General features: G+C 39.1%; 1 protein-coding gene across 1 annotated transcript in view; it reads left to right on the top strand.

The window, feature by feature from the left end:
* The first annotated feature begins 11,848 nt into the window (after positions 1 to 11,848).
* Positions 11,849 to 22,639, top strand: part of ghra (growth hormone receptor a) — a 70,256-nt gene continuing 59,465 nt past the window's right edge. Inside the window, exon 1 of the mRNA XM_057831509.1 lies at positions 11,849 to 12,102. Within this exon, the coding sequence (XP_057687492.1) occupies positions 12,086 to 12,102 (17 nt within the window). The 5' untranslated portion in view covers positions 11,849 to 12,085. The remainder of the gene's footprint in view (positions 12,103 to 22,639) is intronic.

Raw genomic sequence — 22,639 nt, forward strand, 5'->3', positions numbered from 1 at the left:
GAGAGGATAGTGAACCTACACCGGCCCTGTCGTCTTTTCTCGTCCACCGCTTTTGGACAACGATGTCGTCGCTTCGGCTCCTGTTTGGGCGTTTCCCTCGCTTCTTCTGCAGCCGGTCGACTTGGTTCGTTTTGCCAGTCGCCCTCATCCCCAGCCGTGCAACTCCGACCGTCGCGCCCGTCGCCCTCGTCTGCAGCCTCGACTGGGTGGCACTGCAAGTTGCACGTCTCGACCTCATACTCGGCCGCGGCTGAGCAACGCATGCCGCCTCTCTTGGCGTCCGCTTCTCCGGCCACGTCTGGGCGGTTGTACGTGGCACTCCTCGTCCTCATCGGCCACCAGATCGTCCTGCTCGGTCGTCCTTCGCTTGGTATCCCGGACGTCCTCCTGATCGTCGCATTTGGTCGTCCACCGCCTGGCGTCCTGGACGTCCTCCAGATCGTCGCTAGTGATGGGCGATACCAGTGATTTTGGATTCGATCCGATACCAAGTAATAACAAGGCCAAATATTGCGATCCCGATCCGATATCGATACCGGAAGTTCATATTTTATATACAACATATATATATTTATATACACAACCCTCAAAAACTATTAAAAGTCTCTTGGTGTCAAATATGCATTGCAATAGAAAAACTGCTGCTTTTAATAACTAGCAAAGCAGTTTCCCTACAAACTCACAAACCAATCCATCAACAACAAATTCTGATAAGTCAGTCTCACTCTTTAACCCTGACCCTTAAATTCATATACGCAGAAAATTTCCCTGCTACACGTTGTATTTGATCACATTTTAATCTACCTAAGTTAAATATTTTTGATCTAATTAAAGAACAAATTAATAGTAGCATGTTACTGCCCTCTAATAGTAGATCATTAAAAACAAATCCAATAAACAATAGTCACTTGCAATTAAAAAAAAAAAAAAAGTAATAATAGTTAATATTAGAAATACAGTAAGGGGAGATGTGTCTAATTAAAATGTTAAGTAATAATTTATATATATTTTTTTTATACCCAACTTGCTTGGTAGTAGTTCACTTGACTACCCTGTGGAATGTTATGTGGGCTGATTAGTCCTCATTGTATCAAAAATTAATAAAATGGAGACTCACATTTAGGTTACAGTAATACTTCACTGTTAAATATGTCACTATGGTCATTTTACCTTTTTTTACATAATGCGGTATGAACTTTGCTTTTCACAAACAAGATGTAGCTATAACTTTCCATTACAAAGCATATTCAATAGTGCTGCAAAGTTCTTTTTATGTAAGATGACAAAAACGCCATATTTATCGTTTCATATTGCACATCAGCCACTAATGCTTATATCGTCTCTGATTATCCATTAGCACCTACGTTACCTGGATAAGTACTGCCTTTCGCAAACGCCACTTCTAAAGAGCTTTGCTTTTTCTCCAGCGGCTTGGTCTTTTTTCTCGTGTCCTCCTCGGCTTGAGCGGCACGTTTTTCATTTAATTCGTCATGTGCTTCGGGATGCACGTTTTAAGGTGTTTCATGAGGTTTGTGGTATTACCACAATATATGACAGTTTTGGCACAAACTGTGCACTTAGCCTCGTTGCTATTTACTGAATTGAAATATGTCCAAACCAGACTTCTTTTACGTTCTGTTGTCAATGCTGCAGCCATCCTACCAGCTTCCAAATGTTTGTTGTGGCTGTGTTGGTGCCTCGTGAGAGGGGCGGAGGAAAAGCATGCTGATCGATACACAGGATAAGGATCGGGACGTAAATGGGGGCGGGAGCAGACGCCGGTGCACTGCTTATGTGCGTGCACTGCTTACGTGCGTGTAGAACGCGAAAGGGAAAAGAAGTACAAAAAGTGTGCACAAAAATATAGCCCAAAAATAGACAAAGAAAATATAATACTGTATATTAATTCCAAATATCGATACTTTTGCTTGGGGATCGATACCTAAAACTCAACGCGCTGGATCGAAATATCGATATTTTGGTATCGATCTTCCCATCATTAATCGTCGCGCTTGGTCGTTCTTCACCCTGCATCCCGGATGTCCTAACGATCGTCCTGCTCGGACATTCCACACCTCGCATCCTGGACGTCCTCCTGATCGTCCATTCAATCGTCTTTTACCGACGCCCCGGTGTTGTGCCGAAAAATAGCCGCCCCGCGTGAAATGTTCCCCCTGCCGCGTGAAATGTCCCCCCTGATTTATAACGCTTTATTGAGCGTTTATTTGATTTGTTTATTTATTTTATTATTGAGCGCCCACATGTCACTCGTACAGCTTTTTCTTACCAATCGATGAGCATGGAAACGATTTTCTTGTACCGTGAATATATGTATTATTTTACTCTGCTTGAACTAATAAATGTCATACCTGTGTGATTGTCATTGAGATATGGTCGTGAAAACCCGTAGACTAATACATTTCTGTTCAAAGATGGGTTATGTAGCCCAGTCCACGATTTGTTACTAAAATAAAGTACTAGTATTTTGTCTAATTTATTTATTTAAAACTGATTTTACAGTCGTAAATCCATTGCTGTAATGCGTCTATGAAAACATTTGATATTTTCACCTCAATAAAGCGTTATAAATGAGCGTTCCGTCAGGGGGGACATTTCACGCGGGGCGGCTATTTTTCAGCACAACACCGGACAGGACGCTCTCGAGAAAACCAGGGCCGGACGGCACGCTCTCGAGAAAACCTGGGCCGGACGGGACGCCGTCGAGAAGGCCGGAGGCAGACGGGGCGTCGTCGAGTAGGCCAGAGGCGGACAGGGCGTTGTCGAGTAGGCCGCAGGCAGGCGCATCGTCGTCCAGTAGGCCGCAGGCGGGCGCATCGTCGTCCAATAGGCCGGAGGCGGACGGAGCGTCGTCGAAAAGGCCGGGGACGGGCGCAGCTGCGTCGACATAGAGCAGCGCCGGAGCCGAGGCAAGCGAGAGTGGCGCCGGAGCAAGACAGCAATGTCGGCGTCGGGAAACGCCAGAGCAGGAGCGTGCTGTCGCCGCACGGGCAATGGGACGGGAGGAAAACCGCGAGGATCCGGAGCGGAAGCGCCCCCACCGTTGACGGGAACCCCAGGCAGTAGGGCTGTCGTGGCGGGGGCCTCGAGCGTCTTTTTAAGTCGATAAAGCATGTGACTGTCCAAAACACCAGAGAAGGTCCGCCTTAAGCGCCCCATATTTGTCCTTATTGGGCGGAAAAGCAGCAACTCGCTGAACTCTGATCGCCGCCGAGTACCCGAGCGCGGCCACCACGTGGTAGAAGCGCATGGTATCGTCAGCTATACCGTGGAGGGCGAGCTGCACCTCCGCGCACGTGAACCACGCGGCCGTAGAAGACTCGTTAAACATTGCTAGCTCGAGAAAGCCAGCGACCGCCATTGCTTAAAGTGTTCGTAAGACGCCTCTGAGACTTCAACGAGGCAAGTCGGGGTCACCAGTGTAGCGGATGATGTTGTTGAGTCTCGTTTGCTCGTTGAGTAGACGTGTTGCCGTGTTCGGCCGCTCGTTTCTCTCGTGACTCTGTAGTCTCATGTGCCCTTGCCGGAAACGCACACGGCTAAATAGTTACCCCCAGGAACATAACATGCCCTCCACAAGTTCCCTAGGTGAATTCTGTTATAATGTAGTGGTCACTAAATTGCGATCATTTGATGGTGGATATGTTGGAAGAGAAACGACAAACCTGGTGATGGTTCTCTTAAAAAAGGAATTACAAAATATCCTTCAAATTCAAATAGGTAGTTTCAATGCTTTGTACGTGAGTAGGTAAATAGTTGATGATTGATTTTCCCCATATGACCCAAAGCCGAGTCTTTCATTCATTACTAAAAATAACTCAACTGTAACCCTCTGTAACTAATGTAAGTGTGTTTTAGCATTAAGGTGTGAAACTAGAAAAATCCCACGATAAACTCCAGTATGTCTAGCGCATAGGTGTCAAACCAGTTCCACAAAGGGCCAAGTCGGTGCTAGAGATGATGCCTCTGAACCAAAATCTACTATTACAAATCAGTGGCCTACCACAAAGGTGACAGCAGGAGGGAGTCAGGTCAGACGGCAGGGGCAAGTGGCAAGGAAATTGATGCCAATTGGTGAGATGGCGCCAGTCATATAACCACTGTGGAGTGTCAGCATGAGAGCCCCGCCATGTGCAAAACAACACAATTAAGAGTGAGACTTAAGTGTAATCAGTAGAACCATCATGCAAATGATGTTTTTTCTCTTTCGCTTGCCTGTGACCGGCTTAATGTTGGTCTCTGACACAGAATACAAATCAGGACCTTAACCCTGATGAAAAGCTGGACGGATGAATGAAGTGCGCAGTAAAAACGTGGTAGAAGAGGTAATTGAGGAGTTCAATGGAGAACTTAATTTTCACCATTAAAGTAATTGTTTGTTTTACGTCATGCAACCTCATGTTTTGTTGCATGGTGTTGATTTGAATGTGCATCATGCTCTATGTTCTATAGCTGAAAATAGGGCAGCTGCTCAGCAAAAATGAAATGCTATTTGGATGTCCCCTTACCCCACCTACCTCCAGCAAAAACATGTGCAGTATAAGCAATTTTCGGACTATTAGCCGCTCTTTTGTTCTTTGCATTTGAACCCTGCAGATTTGATAAGTGGTTTATTCATTATTTTTGGTTGAGACAAACGAGCATCATGTTTTCTGGTTGAAAATAAAATAATGACATACTATATAATTTTAATTTCTCTCCACCGCCTGGTGCATCACGATGATGATGTAACAACACTCTTCAGTTCTCGTGTGCTCCACCGCAAATGCATCTTCAACTTTGCATGTGTGTTGAACTCCGTTTGTGTGAAGGCGAGCCTTTTTCATGTAAAGACAAATTTGGTCAAGAAAAGACTTCAGGCGCCACTACAGAAGAACAATTCAAGTCCAACCAAGGATTGTTCGATATTTCTACTATTACTCGTGCCGAAAAAGCTTGCCAGCTGCTTTATGAAACTCAATGCTGTGTACCAGAATACTTGAATGAAAGAATAAATATCAACTGTTTGTTATGATCAGAAGATGCTATGATAGCACCAACTAGTTATTTTCAGTCAGCACTCAGAGGACGAGGCTATCGATTATTTTAGGAGTCGATTAATCTATCAACTAGTTAGTTCAAATAATCGAGTAATCGGGAAATGTAAAACAATGGCTTACTAAGATTGCACTTTCAAAAGAGCGTTAAATGCAAACACAAAATAAAATTTCCGAGTATTTCTTGAAGCTATGCAGAATTGCACTTTTCATTTAAAGCTAAATTAAAATACCTGAGCTTAGCCTCAAACGGTATTAAAAATTAAAATAAATGAAGATTTAAGTACAATAAAAGAACAATTGGCTAACTTGCATAGCAAAAGTCCGCTAGCTTAAATGCTATAAAATGATAACGTTTTTTTCCCCCTCCTCTTTACAATACTCTTAACAAATCGTTTAAACACATGTTCCCACAAACAACAGCTAAATTTACAGTGCCCTCCATAATTATTGGATTTATAATAATTATGTTTTTTTTAGCTTCTAATATTTTTTTTTTCCTTCTAAATAATATGGGACCTTAATGGAAAAAAAGAGAAAAATCCAACCCTCAATACAAGTGCATTTATTCAGTGGGGAAAAATCCGACATAAAGAAATAATTATTTGACAACAAATAATGTGTGTCACAATTATTAGCACCCCTGGTGTTAATACTTTTTACAACCCCCTTTTGCCAACAAAACAGCACCTAATCTTCTCATATAATGTTTCACTAGATGGGAAAAGACAAAAAGAGAGATCTTCAGCCATTCCTCTTTGCAGAATCTCTCTAAATCATCCAGAGACCTGGGTCCTCTCCTTTGTACTCTCCTCTTCAGCTTTTAATCGAGTTAATTACAGCTTAAAAATCAATTAATCGCAATTAATCGCAATTCAAACCATCTCTAAAATATGCCATATTATTCTGTATATTATTGTTGGAATGGAAAGATAAGACACAAGACGGATATATACATACAACATACTGTACATAAGTGCTGTATTTGTTTATTATAACAATAAACCTACAAATGGCATTATTAACATTCTTTCTGTTTAAGTGATCCACGGATAGTAAGACTTGTAGTTCATAAAAGATAAATGTTATAGTTACAAGTTATAGTAATTTTATATTAAAACCCCTCTTCATATTTTCGTTTTAATAAAATTTGTACAATTTTCAATCAAAAGTAAAGTTAATATAATAATAAGAAGACTAAAAATAACAATAATAAGAATTGAGTGACCAAACTCTGAGTAATGCCAGTTCACTTTGCATTGTTGTTTAGCTGTGTGAGAATAGGGCCTCATTACTACAGACTGAAGTGCTTTTCTTTTTGTGAACATTATTTTTTTTGAGAGATAGCAATATTATTTTTGTTGTGCTTTCACTAAATGATACTTCTGTTTGTTGTGAAGGAGTTGCAGAAGCTTATGCCAATAAACGGCGCAGCCCAAAGAACGCCTGTGTCCACTCGCCTTTATAACAGATATATCTCTGTGCATATCTTACCCAAAATACAACAAGAGACACATAATTGCCACTAAAAGAAAGCAAACTTACCGAAATATGTGTGGAGCACAAAGCAACAGCATAAACGTCTCACAACTACTAATTCTCCTACTATTAGAAGGAATAACATTAGTATGGAACGGTTCTGCGCTGCCCCCAAGCGGCCGGTGGCATTCTCTTCACTCTTAATGTCCATAAACGGCGTCATTGAAATCTGTTTGAGGCAATGCGAGAGCGGCTCATTCAGTGCATGCGTTAATTGCGTCAAATATTTTAATGTGATTAATTTAAAAAATTAATTAACGCCCGTTAACGCGATAATTTTGACAGCCCTAATATATCAAACGATTAAAATTTTTAATCGAGTTAATTACAGCTTAAAAATTAATTAATCGTAATTAATCGCAATTAATCGCAATTCAAACCATCTATAAAATATGCCATATTTTTCTGGAAATTATTGTTGGAATGGAAAAATAAGACACAAGATGGATATATACATTCAACATACGGTAGATAAGTACTGTATTTCTTTATTATAACAATAAATCAACAAGATGACATTACCATTATTAACATTCTGTTAAAGCGATCCATGGATAGAAAGACTTGTAGTTCTTAAAAGACAAGTTATAGAAATTTTATATCAAAACCCCTCTTCATGTTTTCGTTTTAATAAAATTTGTACAATTTTCAATCAAAAATAAACTAGTAGCCCGCCATTGTTGATGTCAATAATTACTTACACAATGCTCATGGGTGCTGAAGCCCATAAAATCAGTCCCACCCAAGCGCCAGCAGAGGGCGGCAAAACTCCGAAAAACACAGCAAGTACACCTTTCACTGTGCCCTCATTTTAATCTGTTTGAGCGGGGCATTTGTGCGTTAATTGCGTCAAATATTTTAACGGGATTAGTTTAAAACATTAATTACCGCTCGTTAACGCGATAATTTTGACATCCCTAATATATATATATATATATTTTTTTTTATTTATTTATTTTTTTTTTTAAATAATTATAGATGTACATAGCTTATTATGTTGCGTGAGCAACATATAGGGTTATGTTGCCCACACAACATAACTAACATAACATAACTATAATTATTTTATGCCGCAAACTACCCACACTAGCGTTGCGATCGACATAATGGGCACACCTGCTCTAGGTGCTCTCACTGTCTCGGTTGACTTGATGTTAGAGACTCCCTTGGTGACATATTTCAGGGTTGACCCTGTTATAAACTAGAAGGAATCCATCACCCGTATAAATATGACTACATTAATGTAAATATACTACTCAAGCTAACAGTAGCACCAATTGAAAAAAGAGTGTTTTAACTATTATCACTCATAATTCAAATTTACATTGATAGACGATTTTGGAGCAGTCAACAAACCCACCATGCATGTTTTTGCAATGTAGGAGGAAGCTGAAGTACCAAGAGAAAACTGATCATAATTGCAGTGCACTGGATAAAAGGGGCCAGAGAATGTGCTCTAACAATGAAGGTCCACAAATAGATGAGAGAACCGGCATCTATGTGTTTGTGTGAGCCCTCCCCATCCAAGCAGCAATCTTTTTTTACCTGGCTCTAATCCAATTGGCATGTCCTGCTTGTGATGTGTAACACACCTAAATACATTATAGGGAACTCAAAGGGGATGACAAAAGGAACACATTCCCATTAAGTTCAGCACACAAACACACAGGACAAAACTGATTCTGTGTGCAGCATTGTTACGACTTAGGAGTGGGGAAAAACTAATTCTGTGTTCACCATTGTTACGACTTAGGAGTGGGGAAAATTTTTCAGTAATATGGTTTGGATGTCGGCCTTTTTTAAATAGACAACATATTGAATAATTATATTTCATAAACATTAAAACACCCTCAAGCACATTTTAAAAGAAGCTATTCACCAAACTGTAGTTAACCTGCCTGTTCACAAAAAAGTATATATTTTTTGTTTATGAACATATAAGTGGTATGTTGATCCGAAAGAAAACATAACTTCTAATGTTTATTTTCCTTCCAAAATACTTAGAAACAGACTGCAACAATAAACTAGAGAGTATACGATTCAATATACCTCAATGACGTGAATTGAAATACCACATATTGCAGTACTTAAGTAGCAGAAAACTATTTAATGACCTTATTTTATTTACTTAATTATTTATGCTGTTTATTGTCATTTGAGTCACGGTTGTATGATTTACCACTGTCCCCTCAATCAGTGTGTTTCTTTGTCTTACAATATCTCTGTAAACCAGAATGTACAGTAGGCCCTACTGTATTCTGTATTCAAGACTAACAGTTCCCCGAAAAATCTTGAAAGTCAAGGATTTTTATCTTCACTTCTGTTGGATTTACTTTATCTCCTTCCCATTTCACTCATGAAGGAATTGTTGTGTTGTGTCTGCAAATCCCACTTGGCCACTGTGCCAGATACATTGTTCCCCTGTCATATTTAATCCAACATGAGGCCACATGATCACTCGGAGCACACAATCACAGGAATGACTAATCCAAAACAAAGGAACTAATTGAACCCTTGCCCAACCTACCACTGTAGAAAAAGATGTATTGACACCAACGATGTCTTGGCACTGGAAAAGATTCAAATAAATTATAGACATGTGCTTTTCAGGGTCAGTCTTCAGAAGTACACCTTCTTCAGAATCCTCTTATTTTTTCCCCACAGTTTTTGTTTTCAGTATGACCTTACTGTTTTTCAAGTTCCCTTTCTTCTTTACTTTGAGACATTTCTGGGGGAACATTCACAAATGTAATCAATGAAATCAGTTGTGCATAGCAAAAATGCATTTACCTGAATCATGAAAAATCTGTTTGGACTTTTGATTAAGAGGTCGGCAATGTGCCCCCATCCTGATTCCTAGCCGACATTTATGTATATTTAATGCAGGAAACAACTGATGGAATGAAAATAAAGTATATAAACTAGGGGACCATATTTTTGATTTCCAAAAAAAGAGGACACCTGGCTCAGGCTCGAGATACCTGAATTTTACTTGAAATTCACTCAAAGATGCCTATATAACTTTAATATATTTAAAGTGTGCCTCATACGTTTGGATAGAAAAATTCGGTTTATCCAAAAAATAATTATAGCCATATACACTAGTGTATAACCAAAGACAAAATTCAAATTATCAGAGGTTACTCAGTATGATTTATTATTCCTAAAATAATATTATTATTATTCCTCAATTGTCATTGAGACATTGTTATTCCCACTCAATTGTTATTCTCATTCAATGTTCTAGATTGCATTAAGAACAATCACCGAAATAAACTGACAAACGATTCAACCAGCATGTTTCCAAACGCAGCAGTTCAAAACTACATTTCCCACAATGCGTAGCACGGCTTAGCTCACTGACAGCTACCCTATTAGTAAGCATTGGTAGCCGAGGCAAAATAAAACATTGCTATAAAAGTTTACAATCATCGGCAGAGCAACGATGCGACACCAAACAGGATTTTACAGATCACTCCAGTACAAAACTTCGACCAAAGTCAACAGTTGCCGAAAAGTAAGTTTACCAAGTGAACATACCGATAGTCTCTGTGCTTTTGTCGGGACGAAGGGTTGTTTGTGAATGAGAAGTGACAGTTAACCCCATGATAAAGCAAATCTGTGACTGTGCACGCATGCTCAAATTTGTATCCAAAGTAGAATAAAGGTATTTTTCGACTTATTTATTACTCTTTTGGTTACATGAGCATTTGATTATATACAGTAGGGAGAACAAGTATTTGATACACTCACAATGGGAAAACCCATTGGCAGTATTGTATGTATTGATTGTAATAAAAGTCTTAACAACTGGGCAGGCTCTCTGGGAACATGTCACAGGCTGCACAGGACCATAGTATTCTGTGCAAAACGTCAGTATATTTCAACACACGCTAATTGGTCCCGTGAAAAATAATGAAAACCGGACATTTTCATGAATTTATACAACCCCGCCGGACGCCCCGGACAGGATTTGAAAAGTGGACATGTCCGGGCAAAAGTGGATGTTTGGTCACCCTAATACAAACAGTTGAGCATTGTGAGGCACAGAAAAACATTTATCCTAAAGGTCACATTTGAGTTCAAAAATGAACAAGTGGGCATCTACAACATGGGTGAAAAGGGTTATGAGAGCTGATCAACCTCATCCCGGCCCTAGAGCCAGGACCTTTGCTAAGGCAGACACCCTCCTGCCACTCGGGCAGAGGGCAACAGATTTTGATCTAAAATGTCCTGGTATTTCAAAGCATTCATAATGCCATGCACCCTAACAAGGTTCCCAGGGCCTTTGGGGGCGAAACAGCCCCACAGCATCACTGACCCACCCCCATACTTCACTGTGGGTATGAGGTGCTGTCTAAGCACCTCATACCCATGAGATGCTGTCTAAGCATGCTGAAAAGCACCTCATACCCACTGTGATGCTGTGGGGCTGTTTCGCTTCCAAAGGCCCTGGGAACCTTGTTAGGGTGCATGGCATCATGAATGCTTTGAAATACCAGGACATTTTAAATCAAAATCTGTTGCCCTCTGCCCAAAAGCTGAAGATGGGTCGTCACTGGGTCTTTCAGCAAGACAATGACCCTAAACATATGGCCAAATCTACACAGAAATGGTTCATCAGACACAAAATCAAGCTCCTCCCATGGCCATCTCAGTCACCAGACCTCAACCCCATTGAAAACCTGTGGGTTGAGCTGAAGAGGAGAGTACAGAGGAGAGGACCCAGCTCTCTGGATGATTTAGAGAGATTCTGCAAAGAGGAATGGCTGAAGATCACTCTTTCTGTCTTTTCCCATCTTGTGAAACATTATAAGAGAAGATTAGGTGCTGTTTTGTTGGCAAAAGGGGGTTGTACAAAGTATTAACACCAGGGGTGCTAATAATTGTGACACACATTATTTGATGTCAAATAATTATTTCTTTATGTGGGATTTTTTCCCCACTGAATAAATGCACTTGCATCGAAGGTTGGATTTTTCTCTTTTTTTCCATTAAGATCCCATATTATTTAGAAGGGAAAAAATTATTAGAAGCTAAAAAACACATAATTATTATAAATCCAATAATTATGGAGAGCACTGTATGTATGTATTCATGAGGGTACGGAGTGTGCATGTGCGCATCTCTTTAAGAGGCGGTGGCATTTTGGCGAGAATGGCCTCCGACTCCAGTTGGCTGTTCCTCTTGAGAAGGAGGTTGGACTTCTGTTTTTTTTGGGGGGGGGGGGGGGGGGCTCTAGTGAGGCACACTGATCAACGTGTACGACGAGAATGTGAGGACGTATAGCGTGTGTACGTGGGCTTTCCAGATAGGAACTCGCGGCGGGATCGAACGAACAGAAATTTAGTGCAAGCCAACACAGCAAGTGGAAGTAAAAGAGAGTTTTGCTTAAGTCAAGAAAACCTGAGGTGAATTGCGCCTGTGTAGATGAGCAAACTGATCTGGCGGTGAAAAAAAAAAAGTCCGTCTGTCCCTTGCAGGATTCCAGCATGACGCTTCGTGCAAAGTAAGCACTTTGTTATTATTTTAGTCGCCGTGTCTTTTCTTTTTGCTTTGTCGTTTGGTCGTCACGTTCGTTTCTAGTTGTTAGGAAATAATTCTAAAAACAAAAACGCATGCTGCAAAACTCATTCACGCAGTCACTTTTTAGAACTTGACTTTTCCATGATCAGTGGACAAAATGTATTGCATACTGTTTTTTCCATACCGGTATTTCTGAAAAGTGATTGCACTACTTGGGGGAAAAAAGTTATAATAAAATAATAATACAAAATAATAATAATTAATAAAAATACAATAGAAAAGTGCAGTTAAATTTATTGCCATAAATGAAGTAGTGCTACTTATAGTATATAGTCTATTTTGAGATGTCAAAGCATTGTGTTTCTCTTCTACCCTATGTGGCCTCAACAAAAAGGGGTTATATTTGAGGATTATGTTATTCAAACTGAGGAGTGGCTGGCAAAATATGTTTCTGCTGTGTTTTTATTGGGTTCCAAAATGTGGATCATTAAACAGACATGGGAATTAATGTCTAATGATAACTTTGTATGAAGGGGTCCAATATATTTTATAAATTCCCCCCCCCCACCCCCCACCCACAAGATTATAATGAAGGGGTTGCACTTTCATTTGTGTAACATTTTTAAACCTAACAGCGCACTCAAAACTAATTTATGCATAAAAAAACAATTTAATGTGAATTGTGCACTTACAAACTACTTTATTTAGCTTGCCTATGTATTTACAAGTATAATGGAATATACCTAAAAAGTAAATGGTGGTCTTTTTATTTAATTAAATAATCTTAATTACATTTATCATTCATCTTGATGTAGAAAATTTAGTAATGTTGTGTAGTGCACATGTTGAGATGCAAAGCAACTCCTGCTTGGGGCATCCGGAGGTGTTCAAACCCAGGGTCAGTGAGCTCAAAAGGAGGTACCGGTAAGTCTTTTTTTAGTGGAGCCATTAATGTTGATCATCAAGTAGGTATGCTCTTGTTTAATATTAGTAGTGATTTATTATCTTTTAGGTCCCTTTTGATAAATCACTTATAGTAGATGTTCGTGTTTTGTCAATGAACGATGCTTTTTGTTGCTGGGCTTATTTTGTAGCTGCAGACGTATTTGGGGCTATACCTGTCTATTAGGCTTGTGCTGGTATGAGATTCTGATGTTGTGATAACCTTAAGCCAAAATATCACGGTATTGCAGCTACGGCTCTAAATTGTGTTACTTTGAGATATCTGGGTTAAAAAAAACTTTTATCCATTGAACAAGTTTATTTTTCAAAACATATTAGTAAATTGGAACACAAGTATAATGTTAAGTTGAAAGAAAGAAATAAAAAATAACTTAAATATTCTAAATAGAATTAAAATAAATGCAGTCCCTTAGGTGAGCCTAAACCCACAGCCACAACTCAACATATTACCATCAGAATAAAAATATTTGAATTATTTTTCATAAAAAGCACGTGTGTATGACTCGTATATCATGTTTACATTATACACACACTCTCTTTCTCAACGAAGACAGTTGCCAGAGAGAAAAAAAAACATGTTTTACCACCGCTAGACACACTAAACACGCTGGAGTTAACTCTCGTAGATGGTGGGAAACGTTCATGACAGTTTTTACAAACCTTTGATTTTGTATAAATGCGAAGTCAGATTGGAGGTATTAACCCTCTGTTGAAGATGATCAATCGTCCAGTGCTGCAGAAAGTGATGTTGTGTCCATCCATAGCGGCAGCGAGTCCCTTTCGGCATGACAGCCCAAAAGTAGCACATACTAGAGTGTGGCGGCATGTGTCGGTATGATATTCTGACGGTTTGATAATCTTAAACCAAAATGTCACATTTTCACGGTATCACAGTAATCCAATTACAGCTCGAAAATATGTTACTTTCAGATGGCTGGTTTAAAAAAACAACAACAACAACAACAAAACTTTTTTCCATTGAACAGATTTTTATTTTTCAAAACATTAGCGAATTGGACGATAAATTAAAAAAAAATATATATATATATTTTTTAATTGAAATATTTTCCATACAAAGCATGCGTGTATGTCTCGTATAATGTTTACATTATACACACACTGTTTTTATCCACACAGACAGTTGCTTGTTTTGCAGTGTATCATAGGTGACTATATTTCAATTTATTACTTAATTTATTTTTATTTTTTTAAATCAAGTCTGCTGAATAAGGTTCTCCCAAAAATGTTGTTATACCTAGTAGAAGTGTGATACAGTTATTGGGGCTACAAGAAGAAGCCACAATTTGGATACAGTAGCTTATGAACAAACCTCTTGATCTCGGTCAGTGTTTGTGAAATGGACGAAACGGAGTATATTTCAATGATCTCTGGACCAAATTTCTGCTGTCGTAAGTGTGCACTTCATTTCTTGCTAAATATAGTCTTACTTTATTTTAATTCAAAACCCGTCATTGAGCATGTTTGTGGTTTTTATTGGAATAGCGTATTTTTTTTTCAATATGAACGCGATCAAAATCGCTATTTATTATCGCTATAATCACTTACATGAATCTCTTGCATTACACAGTATCATAAACTTTGTGTATTGATTTCATTTTTGAAAAAGTCAGAATGAGAAATGTCTTTATTATCTTTTTCTTTTGTTCTTCTCTTCTGTCTGCTTCCTTCTTTGTCCCCCCATAACCCCTTTCCTGCTCGCTGGTCTCTCCTAATGAATAAAACACAATGAACAACCACAATGGGAGTATATCAATCACTCACATGTCATACATTAAAACTGTTCAGACCAAAAGGACACTCAGATTCCAATTCTTCATGTCTAGGCAGCTATACAGGACAAGTTTTTTTTTTTTTTTTTTTTAATGAATAAATAAATAAATGTCTGTATTATCCCCAAAGTGACCATTTCTTTATTTTCGTATGTTTGCAAGAAGATTATGTATTCAGTGCTGGTAATTTTTTGTTAATATTTACTGTTTTCCAGGTGAATACAATGTTTATTTACGCTCTAGTTTATGTTTTCATTGCAGATTATTTAAAACTACAAGTTTAGGAAAAAAAAATAAATATAATACATATACACACACACACATATATATATACACACACATATATATATACTGTATATATATATATATAACTTAAAGAATGGAAATAGAATTTTTTTTTTTTCTAAATTGTGATCTTCTTTAGGTCAAATTGCCCAGCCCTAGTTGGAGGGATTTTACATTCAGTTATAGTGTCCATCAAGTAAGAGAAGTGGATGGAGGTATTTTGTTGTTATTGTCACATGGCACAAGAGCAGCACCATTTTCTGTGGCCTCTCTTTGACAACAACAATTACAGTAAGTAGGAAATCAGAAGAGTAATACAAGAACAAGTTTTTCCAGGTTGTTTTGTCTCGTTAGGGACTGATTTGTCTCAATTGATAGGTGCAAACGAGTCCACGTTACTGGTCTGGAACTGTAGTAAATGTGTGTGTATGTATATATATACAGTGCCTTGCAAAAGTATTCGGCCCCCTTGAATTTTGCAACCTTTTGCCACATTTCAGGCTTCAAACATAAAGATATGAAATTTAATTTCTTTGTCAAGAATCAACAACAAGTGGGACACAATCGTGAAGTGGAACAACATTTATTGGAAAATTTAAACTTTTTTAACAAATAAAAAACTGAAAAGTGGGGCGTGCAATATTATTTGGCCCCTTTTCTTTCAGTGCAGCAAACTCACTCCAGAAGTTCAGTGAGGATCTCTGAATGATCCAATGTTGTCCTCAATGACCGATGATGATAAATAGAATCCACCTATGTGTAATCAAGTCTCCGTATAAATGCACCTGCTCTGTGATCGTCTCAGGGTTCTGTTTAAAGTGCAGAGAGCATTATGAAAACCAAGGAAAACACCAGGCAGGTCCGAGATACTGTTGTGGAGAAGTTTAAAGCTGGATTTGGATACAAAAAGAATTTAGCACGCCGCCTCCTCAACCCCTCCCCTCTCTGAAGCCCCTGAGGGAGGAGGGGTTGAGGAGGCGGAGTTACAAGACAAGAAGTAGTTGAATATTATGGCGGCTGTTACTAAAAAAACGACGCTTTCGCCATCTGCGAAACATGTACCGTACAAGTTCCACGAGGCAGAAAGAACGCGTCCTCATTCAAAACCACTAACCCAGCAGCCATTTAAAACTGCATCACAAAGAATTTTGGAACATATTCGAGGCTGCTGCTAGCAGGAATGCTAAAGCTATTGTAAACACTAAGCTAAACTACAGGGCTTGTGACGATGCAGAGTCGGGCTGTTTGGGAATGCAGCCCAAGGCGGGTGGTAAATTCCGACGGAGCCCGCCGCTTTGGCCAGTCCGGCAGGCCGAGCCCGGTTCCCCGGCCTCTGGACCTCCGGCGAACACCCCGGTTTCTCGAGCGTTCCCCCACGGCGTGCGAGCAGAGCCAGGACCCGAATACGCCGCGGCGAACCGGCCGGGGCGGGCGGGCGGATTATCCGGTACGAATGTAGCTGCCGCCGAGACGAGACACAGTTTTTTTTTTTTACCTTAATGACACGAGAACCAAAGCCCTGGATAAAAGAAATAATGCCGTTTATACGACCACCATTCTTCATGAAAAAGTGATGTCCGGTAAGCAAGCTTATCATGACAGCACAGTGGTTATAAGATCATTTAAACATGGAGAAAACGAAGTCAGCCAGTCAATAACGCATTCAGAATGTGAAATGACGAGCGGTCAGATGACTTTGTAACGCTGCCTTTATTTTCGGCTTAATAAAACTCAGGCACAAAACAACACGCACACGGATGCGAGCGCAAACTCCGTCCAAATAGTACTGCCGTGTAGCAGTTTAGCTGCTGTAACGCAAATGTCGTGAAAGCCGCAAATGTAAACAAAGCGCTGCAGAATGGGTACATGACATCTCGCTCTTTTGAGGCAATCATTTTCACAGTGTGCAACAAAGCATATAACATTAGCAATCACTTTTCAAATTATTTAACTTATTTCTTTGCTCAATTACAGTCACAGTGGATAATCAAATTCTTAAATCAATATTCTGTAGCCACAAATATTATTCAAAATCTTTCCTTCTTCAAGTTTTTTTTTTTTTTTAGGATTAAGTATAATAATGTATTGCTTAAAACAAGGCTGTTAAGATTATTTTCAGCTAGCTATTTTTCTTCCAAGAAATCTGAGAGAAATACACTTGAAGCGATGGCAGATAATTTCACTTATTGCCAATAGATTTACACTTAAAATTGACTAGTTTTAAGGAGGTGTGTTTTGCAGCGGATTAATGTTATATATGTTAGGAATGGCTTACTTTTAAACGCATTTTTGTGCAACTTAGGTATTTGCTCTGTAAGTAATTGTTGCCAAAGGTTTACCATTACACAATGTCAGACAATCTGTCATTATTTAGATGTTTGAATTGACGACTTGTCCATACATTGTGTTGAAAAAAAGAGCAATAAATTATATTTTTGCACAGTAATATTTTCTTTTGTGTATACTTTAAAATTTTACATAAATCTTTTAATAGAATTATCGGCTTGACATTATTGGTTATCGGTTGGAATGAGGAGGAAATTATTGGTTATCGGTATCGGTTGAAAAATGCATTATCGTGCATCACTACTCTCGATGTGCAAAACTGATAGAAACATACCCCAAGCGACTTGCAGCTGTAATTGGAGCAAAAGGTGGCGCTACAAAGTATTAACGCAAGGGGGCCGAATAATATTGCACGCCCCACTTTTCAGTTTTTTATTTGTTAAAAAAGTTTAAATTATCCAATAAATGTGGTTCCACTTCACGATTGTGTCCCACTTGTTGTTGATTCTTGACAAAAAAAATTAAATTTCATATCTTTATGTTTGAAGCCTGAAATGTGGCGAAAGGTTGCAAGATTCAAGGGGGCCGAATACTTTTGCAAGGCACTGTATATATATATATATATATATATATATATATATATATATATATATATATATATATATATATATCAGCACTTTGTTGTTCGGTATCTCAACCAAGCTAAACTTCTGAATGGAAAGTTTTTAGCCCCCATAATTTGGAGTGACTGTCTCTGAAATTGCAGACCATGTTCACCAGTTACTGGGAAAATTTCAAATGTGCAGGCAGGAGGAAAATTTGAATTATCATTTTTAATTTTAGTTGAGAGTTGCTCATTCAAAATGTGATATTTTGCAAGGTTTTTTTTTTTTTTTTTTTAATTTGATTTTTTATAAACCCGTCCTGTTTGAGTTTCCTTATAGGCTTTTATAGGAGTTTGGTGTACTCCCATTGTGGTGGTTTGGGAAAGACAGAAAGGAAGAACAGAAGGACTAGTAATACAAAAAAGACATCATTATTAAAAAAACAAAAACAAAATCATAGTCTCCCCCACCCGGGCAGTATGGTTTAACCTTTCAAGCTCGGGTCCTCTACCAGAGGCCTGGGAGCATGAGGGTCCTGCGCAGGATCTTAGCTGTCCCTAGGATTGCTCTCTTCTGAACGGAGACATCGGACGTTGTTCCTGGTATCTGTTGGAGCCATGCATTCAGCTTGGGGGTTACTGCCCCTAGTGTTCCGATCACAACTGGCACCACTGTTGCCTTCAATCCCCACATTTTCTCCAACTCCTCCTTCAACCCTTGATATTTCTCCAGCTTTTCTTGTTCTTTTTTCCTGATGTTGCTATCGTTCAGGATTGCCACATCTATCACTACTGCTGTCTTCTGATGTTTATCCACCACCACCATGTCTGGGTGGTTGGTCTAAACCGGAAGTTCACCCATATTTTGCCCAGGAAACTTGTCTATAAAGATTATAGGCGGACATGACTGACGACATTATGCTGACGTAAAAGGGGGTAGGATGGGCGTGAAAGAGGATGCTAAAGGCATGCCTCAATAGGTACGCCAAGGTATCATGAAGTTCAATCATTGATTGTGGTTGAAAATGAGGGTGTGGCAGAGTGAATGTTTTTGTTTTGTTTTTGTTTTTAATTGAACAATACAAATTACACAAAAATACAAACCTATCAGTTTACATGACATAAATTATAATTGGATCTGTTATGATATGACCTTATAAATGAGGTGTACATGAGGAGACTGGATGTTTTTTTTTCACAAGGCACCATCCCTAATCTGCGACTCCATGGAGAAGTGTCCAGCTGCGGCCAACAATACTCGCCAATCGTGCCCTCTGCTTCTGCTTTCAACAAGTAATCAGATCAAGCATTCGTCATTCGCCAACCACGGCCCATGCTTTCAACAACCAATCAGATCAAGCATTTGTCATCCGCCAACCGCACCCCCTGCTTTCAGTGACCCTAACCTTAACCTTAAAACCTAAACCCTTTTCTACGTCATGGTTTGCGGAAGACACCAAAAACCCTAACCCCATTTCTGTGTCATGGGACACAGAAGGCACCTAAAACTGGCGTGGGATGATGGGCAAGTGATGTGGGCCGCAGCTAAACCTACTTGGAGTCCATGCACCCCCATCTCGCAGTCGAACTGAAAAACCAAGTGCAGGAAATTAACCCGGAGCTTGCCGTTATTCTGGGAGGCTTGATGAAGGAACTCCAAAATAAAGTTGCGAGTGGCCGAGGAGTCTTTCTTTAATGAATAGTAACCATTTTTCATTGACGTCCAGCAGTTTGTTAAGTTTGGTTAATTTTCTCCATTAGTGTATTCTTCGACAAGACATAGCCTTTGACTCGTGCTAGAATTTTTTTTTTTTATTGTTCCAGTTAAATAATATACTGTATATACACAGTATATATTTTAGCGTTAAAACAAGCTGACTTTTCAAGCCTGACACATGCACACTTTCTGTCGTCTTGTTCTCGCTCTGATACACACACTTGATTTTGCACACAGAGAAACACTCAAGTATGCTGTGCAGATGTGTTTGCTGATCTCCTTCCAGCCGTGGCCGCCCTCATGCCAGCGAGCTGACTCTGACTTTTCCACTCTCTTTCGAAACGGGAGAAGGAGACATTGGAGCCGTCCGATATTCGGATATGAGCAGGTTAAATAAGCTCTTCCTGTGTTGAAATCTGTATACGACTCATTTAAAAAAACACATGATCTGTGCAGTTAATGTGTGTATGAAGGAGTTCGAGAAGAGCCAGGCAGAGCTGCAGGCTCTTCCAGGCTCCTCCCCTTTCTTGAGCCTCACTCCTACAACAAGCAGGCTCATGTTTACTATATGTGGTGTCTATGCTATTTACCGGGTTCTTATATAGTTTACATATACTGTAGACAGCGAATGAGTCAGTGAGTCTTCATGAAAGCAGGGGTTTGACTGTGTTCATGATAAAGAATCCTTAAGGTGGAATTAGGGCTGGGCAATATGGCCATAAGTACTTATCACGGTATATTGAGCAGATTTATATGGAAGCCTATTCCCGCCACAAAAAAAAAAAAGGTATGAAAACTTTTTTTTTTCAACAAAACAAGAAGCCCATTTCCGCCAGTATAATTTTTTTTTTTTTTTTTTTTTTTTTTTTTACTTGCTTGTGCCCGTTTCCGCCACTGGAAAGTATTTATTTATTTATTTTATTTTATACTTCTCGGAGTCCTTACGCACAAGATTTTTTTTTTTTTTTTTTTTTTTTTTTTTCCTACCGGCGGAAATGGGCTTCTTGTTTTGTTGAAAAAAAAAAAAAAGTTTTTATCCTTTTTTTATTTTTTTTGTGGCGGGAATGGGCTTCCATAGATTTACCTCGATAACGATAAAAAAACGATAAATCCGGGTAAGCGGACTGTTACATAATTTGAAAATCTAAATAAAAAAACAACCGTTTCTCCTTGATTTATATACAAGCTTTCAATTTAACATATTGAACAATTGTACATTCAGTGTACACATTGGCTAGGTTCATACTACAGGTCTTAATGCACGAATCCGATTTTTTCGTGTTTTTCAGACTCGAGTCAGGCATTAACTTGACGGTCTGAGCGGGACAAGTCGCAGAGAAGTGGACCATTTCAAATCCAATCAGAGTCACTTTCGTATGTGGTTCAAAACTGATCTGGGCCACATTTTTTCAGAATGGGACTGGCGGTCTGAACTGTCAAGACTCCCAAATTGGAATTCGTGCAGCAATTATATCAGCAAAGAGCAAGAGGCACGGAGGACTGCAGCCATGTAGGCATTAGCGCCTAGCTTGAACTCTGCTTTTAAGCACGAAGCGGGCGTGACCACAGTCATAAAAAAATAAAATGAAGAAAAGTACCAAGCCTTACAATTTTCGATTTTCTTTCTGTGCGCCGAATGAGCAGTATTTCATTATTGCACGCATGGCCGAGTCGGGGCAAACTGACTTACACACGTCATTTCACGCACACACGTCAAGGCTCATGTGTGCATGTATGCGTTCTATCAGTCCATATAAACTTTGAATATCAGACCAAACGGGGATTATTATTGTCTGTTATTTGTGTTCCCATTTTGGAAATCAAAATATTATCACTCTGGAATGACATACAGCTAGCATGTGTAGTTTGTTTTGATGCTTCTGCGCTTGCGGGTCTCTTTGCTGAGCGCACCTTGGACTGCGAATCAGTGCGCATGCTTGATACTTGAACGGTCTCAATGGACAAAGGCAGTCTGAACGGGCACGCCAAAAAAGACATATGGCAAAAAATTGGAGTTGTGCATTAAGACCTGTAGTATGAACCTAGCCATTGAATATTCACAATTATAAAAGATGTCTTGTAACCAATAAGCATTCAAGTATAAACATTTAAAATTGCTTGTATGACTTGAATAATGTACAACGTTAATATACAGCAAGAGGGGCTTAAGCAGTGCATTTCAAACAGAGGACTGTGTATCAGACAACTTATTGTTAATGGCTGCCTTGACATGATAACTCAGCACAGTAGTGTTTACCTCAAGTTTTGACTGAGAAAGACTAGCATGTTAACCATTTGGCGTTTCAGGTTTTGTTCCTGAGCATTTTCTGAAATACACACACATAGAAGTTAAGCTATACTGTTGTAACTCCTATGCCAATGAAACATTAAAGATTTTATGATGCTGTAATGAAACAGAATAAAGCAAGCAGGTACAGAAAAATAGCTGTAGCCATAAAATGTTCATATTATAGGCTACACTGTTGGATCATAGACTTCACAATGTATATGCATTGTGTATATACAGTGCCTTGCAAAAGTATTCGGCCCCCTTGAACCTTGCAACCTTTCGTCACATTTCTGGCTTCAAACATAAAGATATAAAATTTTAATTTTTTGTCAAGAATCAACAACAAGTGGGACACAATCGTGAAGTGGAACATAATTTATTGGATAATTTAAACTTTTTTAACAAATAAAAAACTGAAAAGTGGGGCGTGCAATATTATTCGGCCCCTTTGCATTAATACTTTGTAGCGCCACCTTTTGCTCCAATTACAGCTGCAAGTCGCTTGGGGTATGTTTCTATCAGTTTTGCACATCGAGAGACTGACATTCATGCCCATTCTTCCTTGCAAAATAGCTCGAGCTCAGT

Source organism: Corythoichthys intestinalis, chromosome 3 (assembly GCF_030265065.1).
Source record: "Corythoichthys intestinalis isolate RoL2023-P3 chromosome 3, ASM3026506v1, whole genome shotgun sequence".
Lineage (NCBI taxonomy): Eukaryota > Metazoa > Chordata > Actinopteri > Syngnathiformes > Syngnathidae > Corythoichthys > Corythoichthys intestinalis.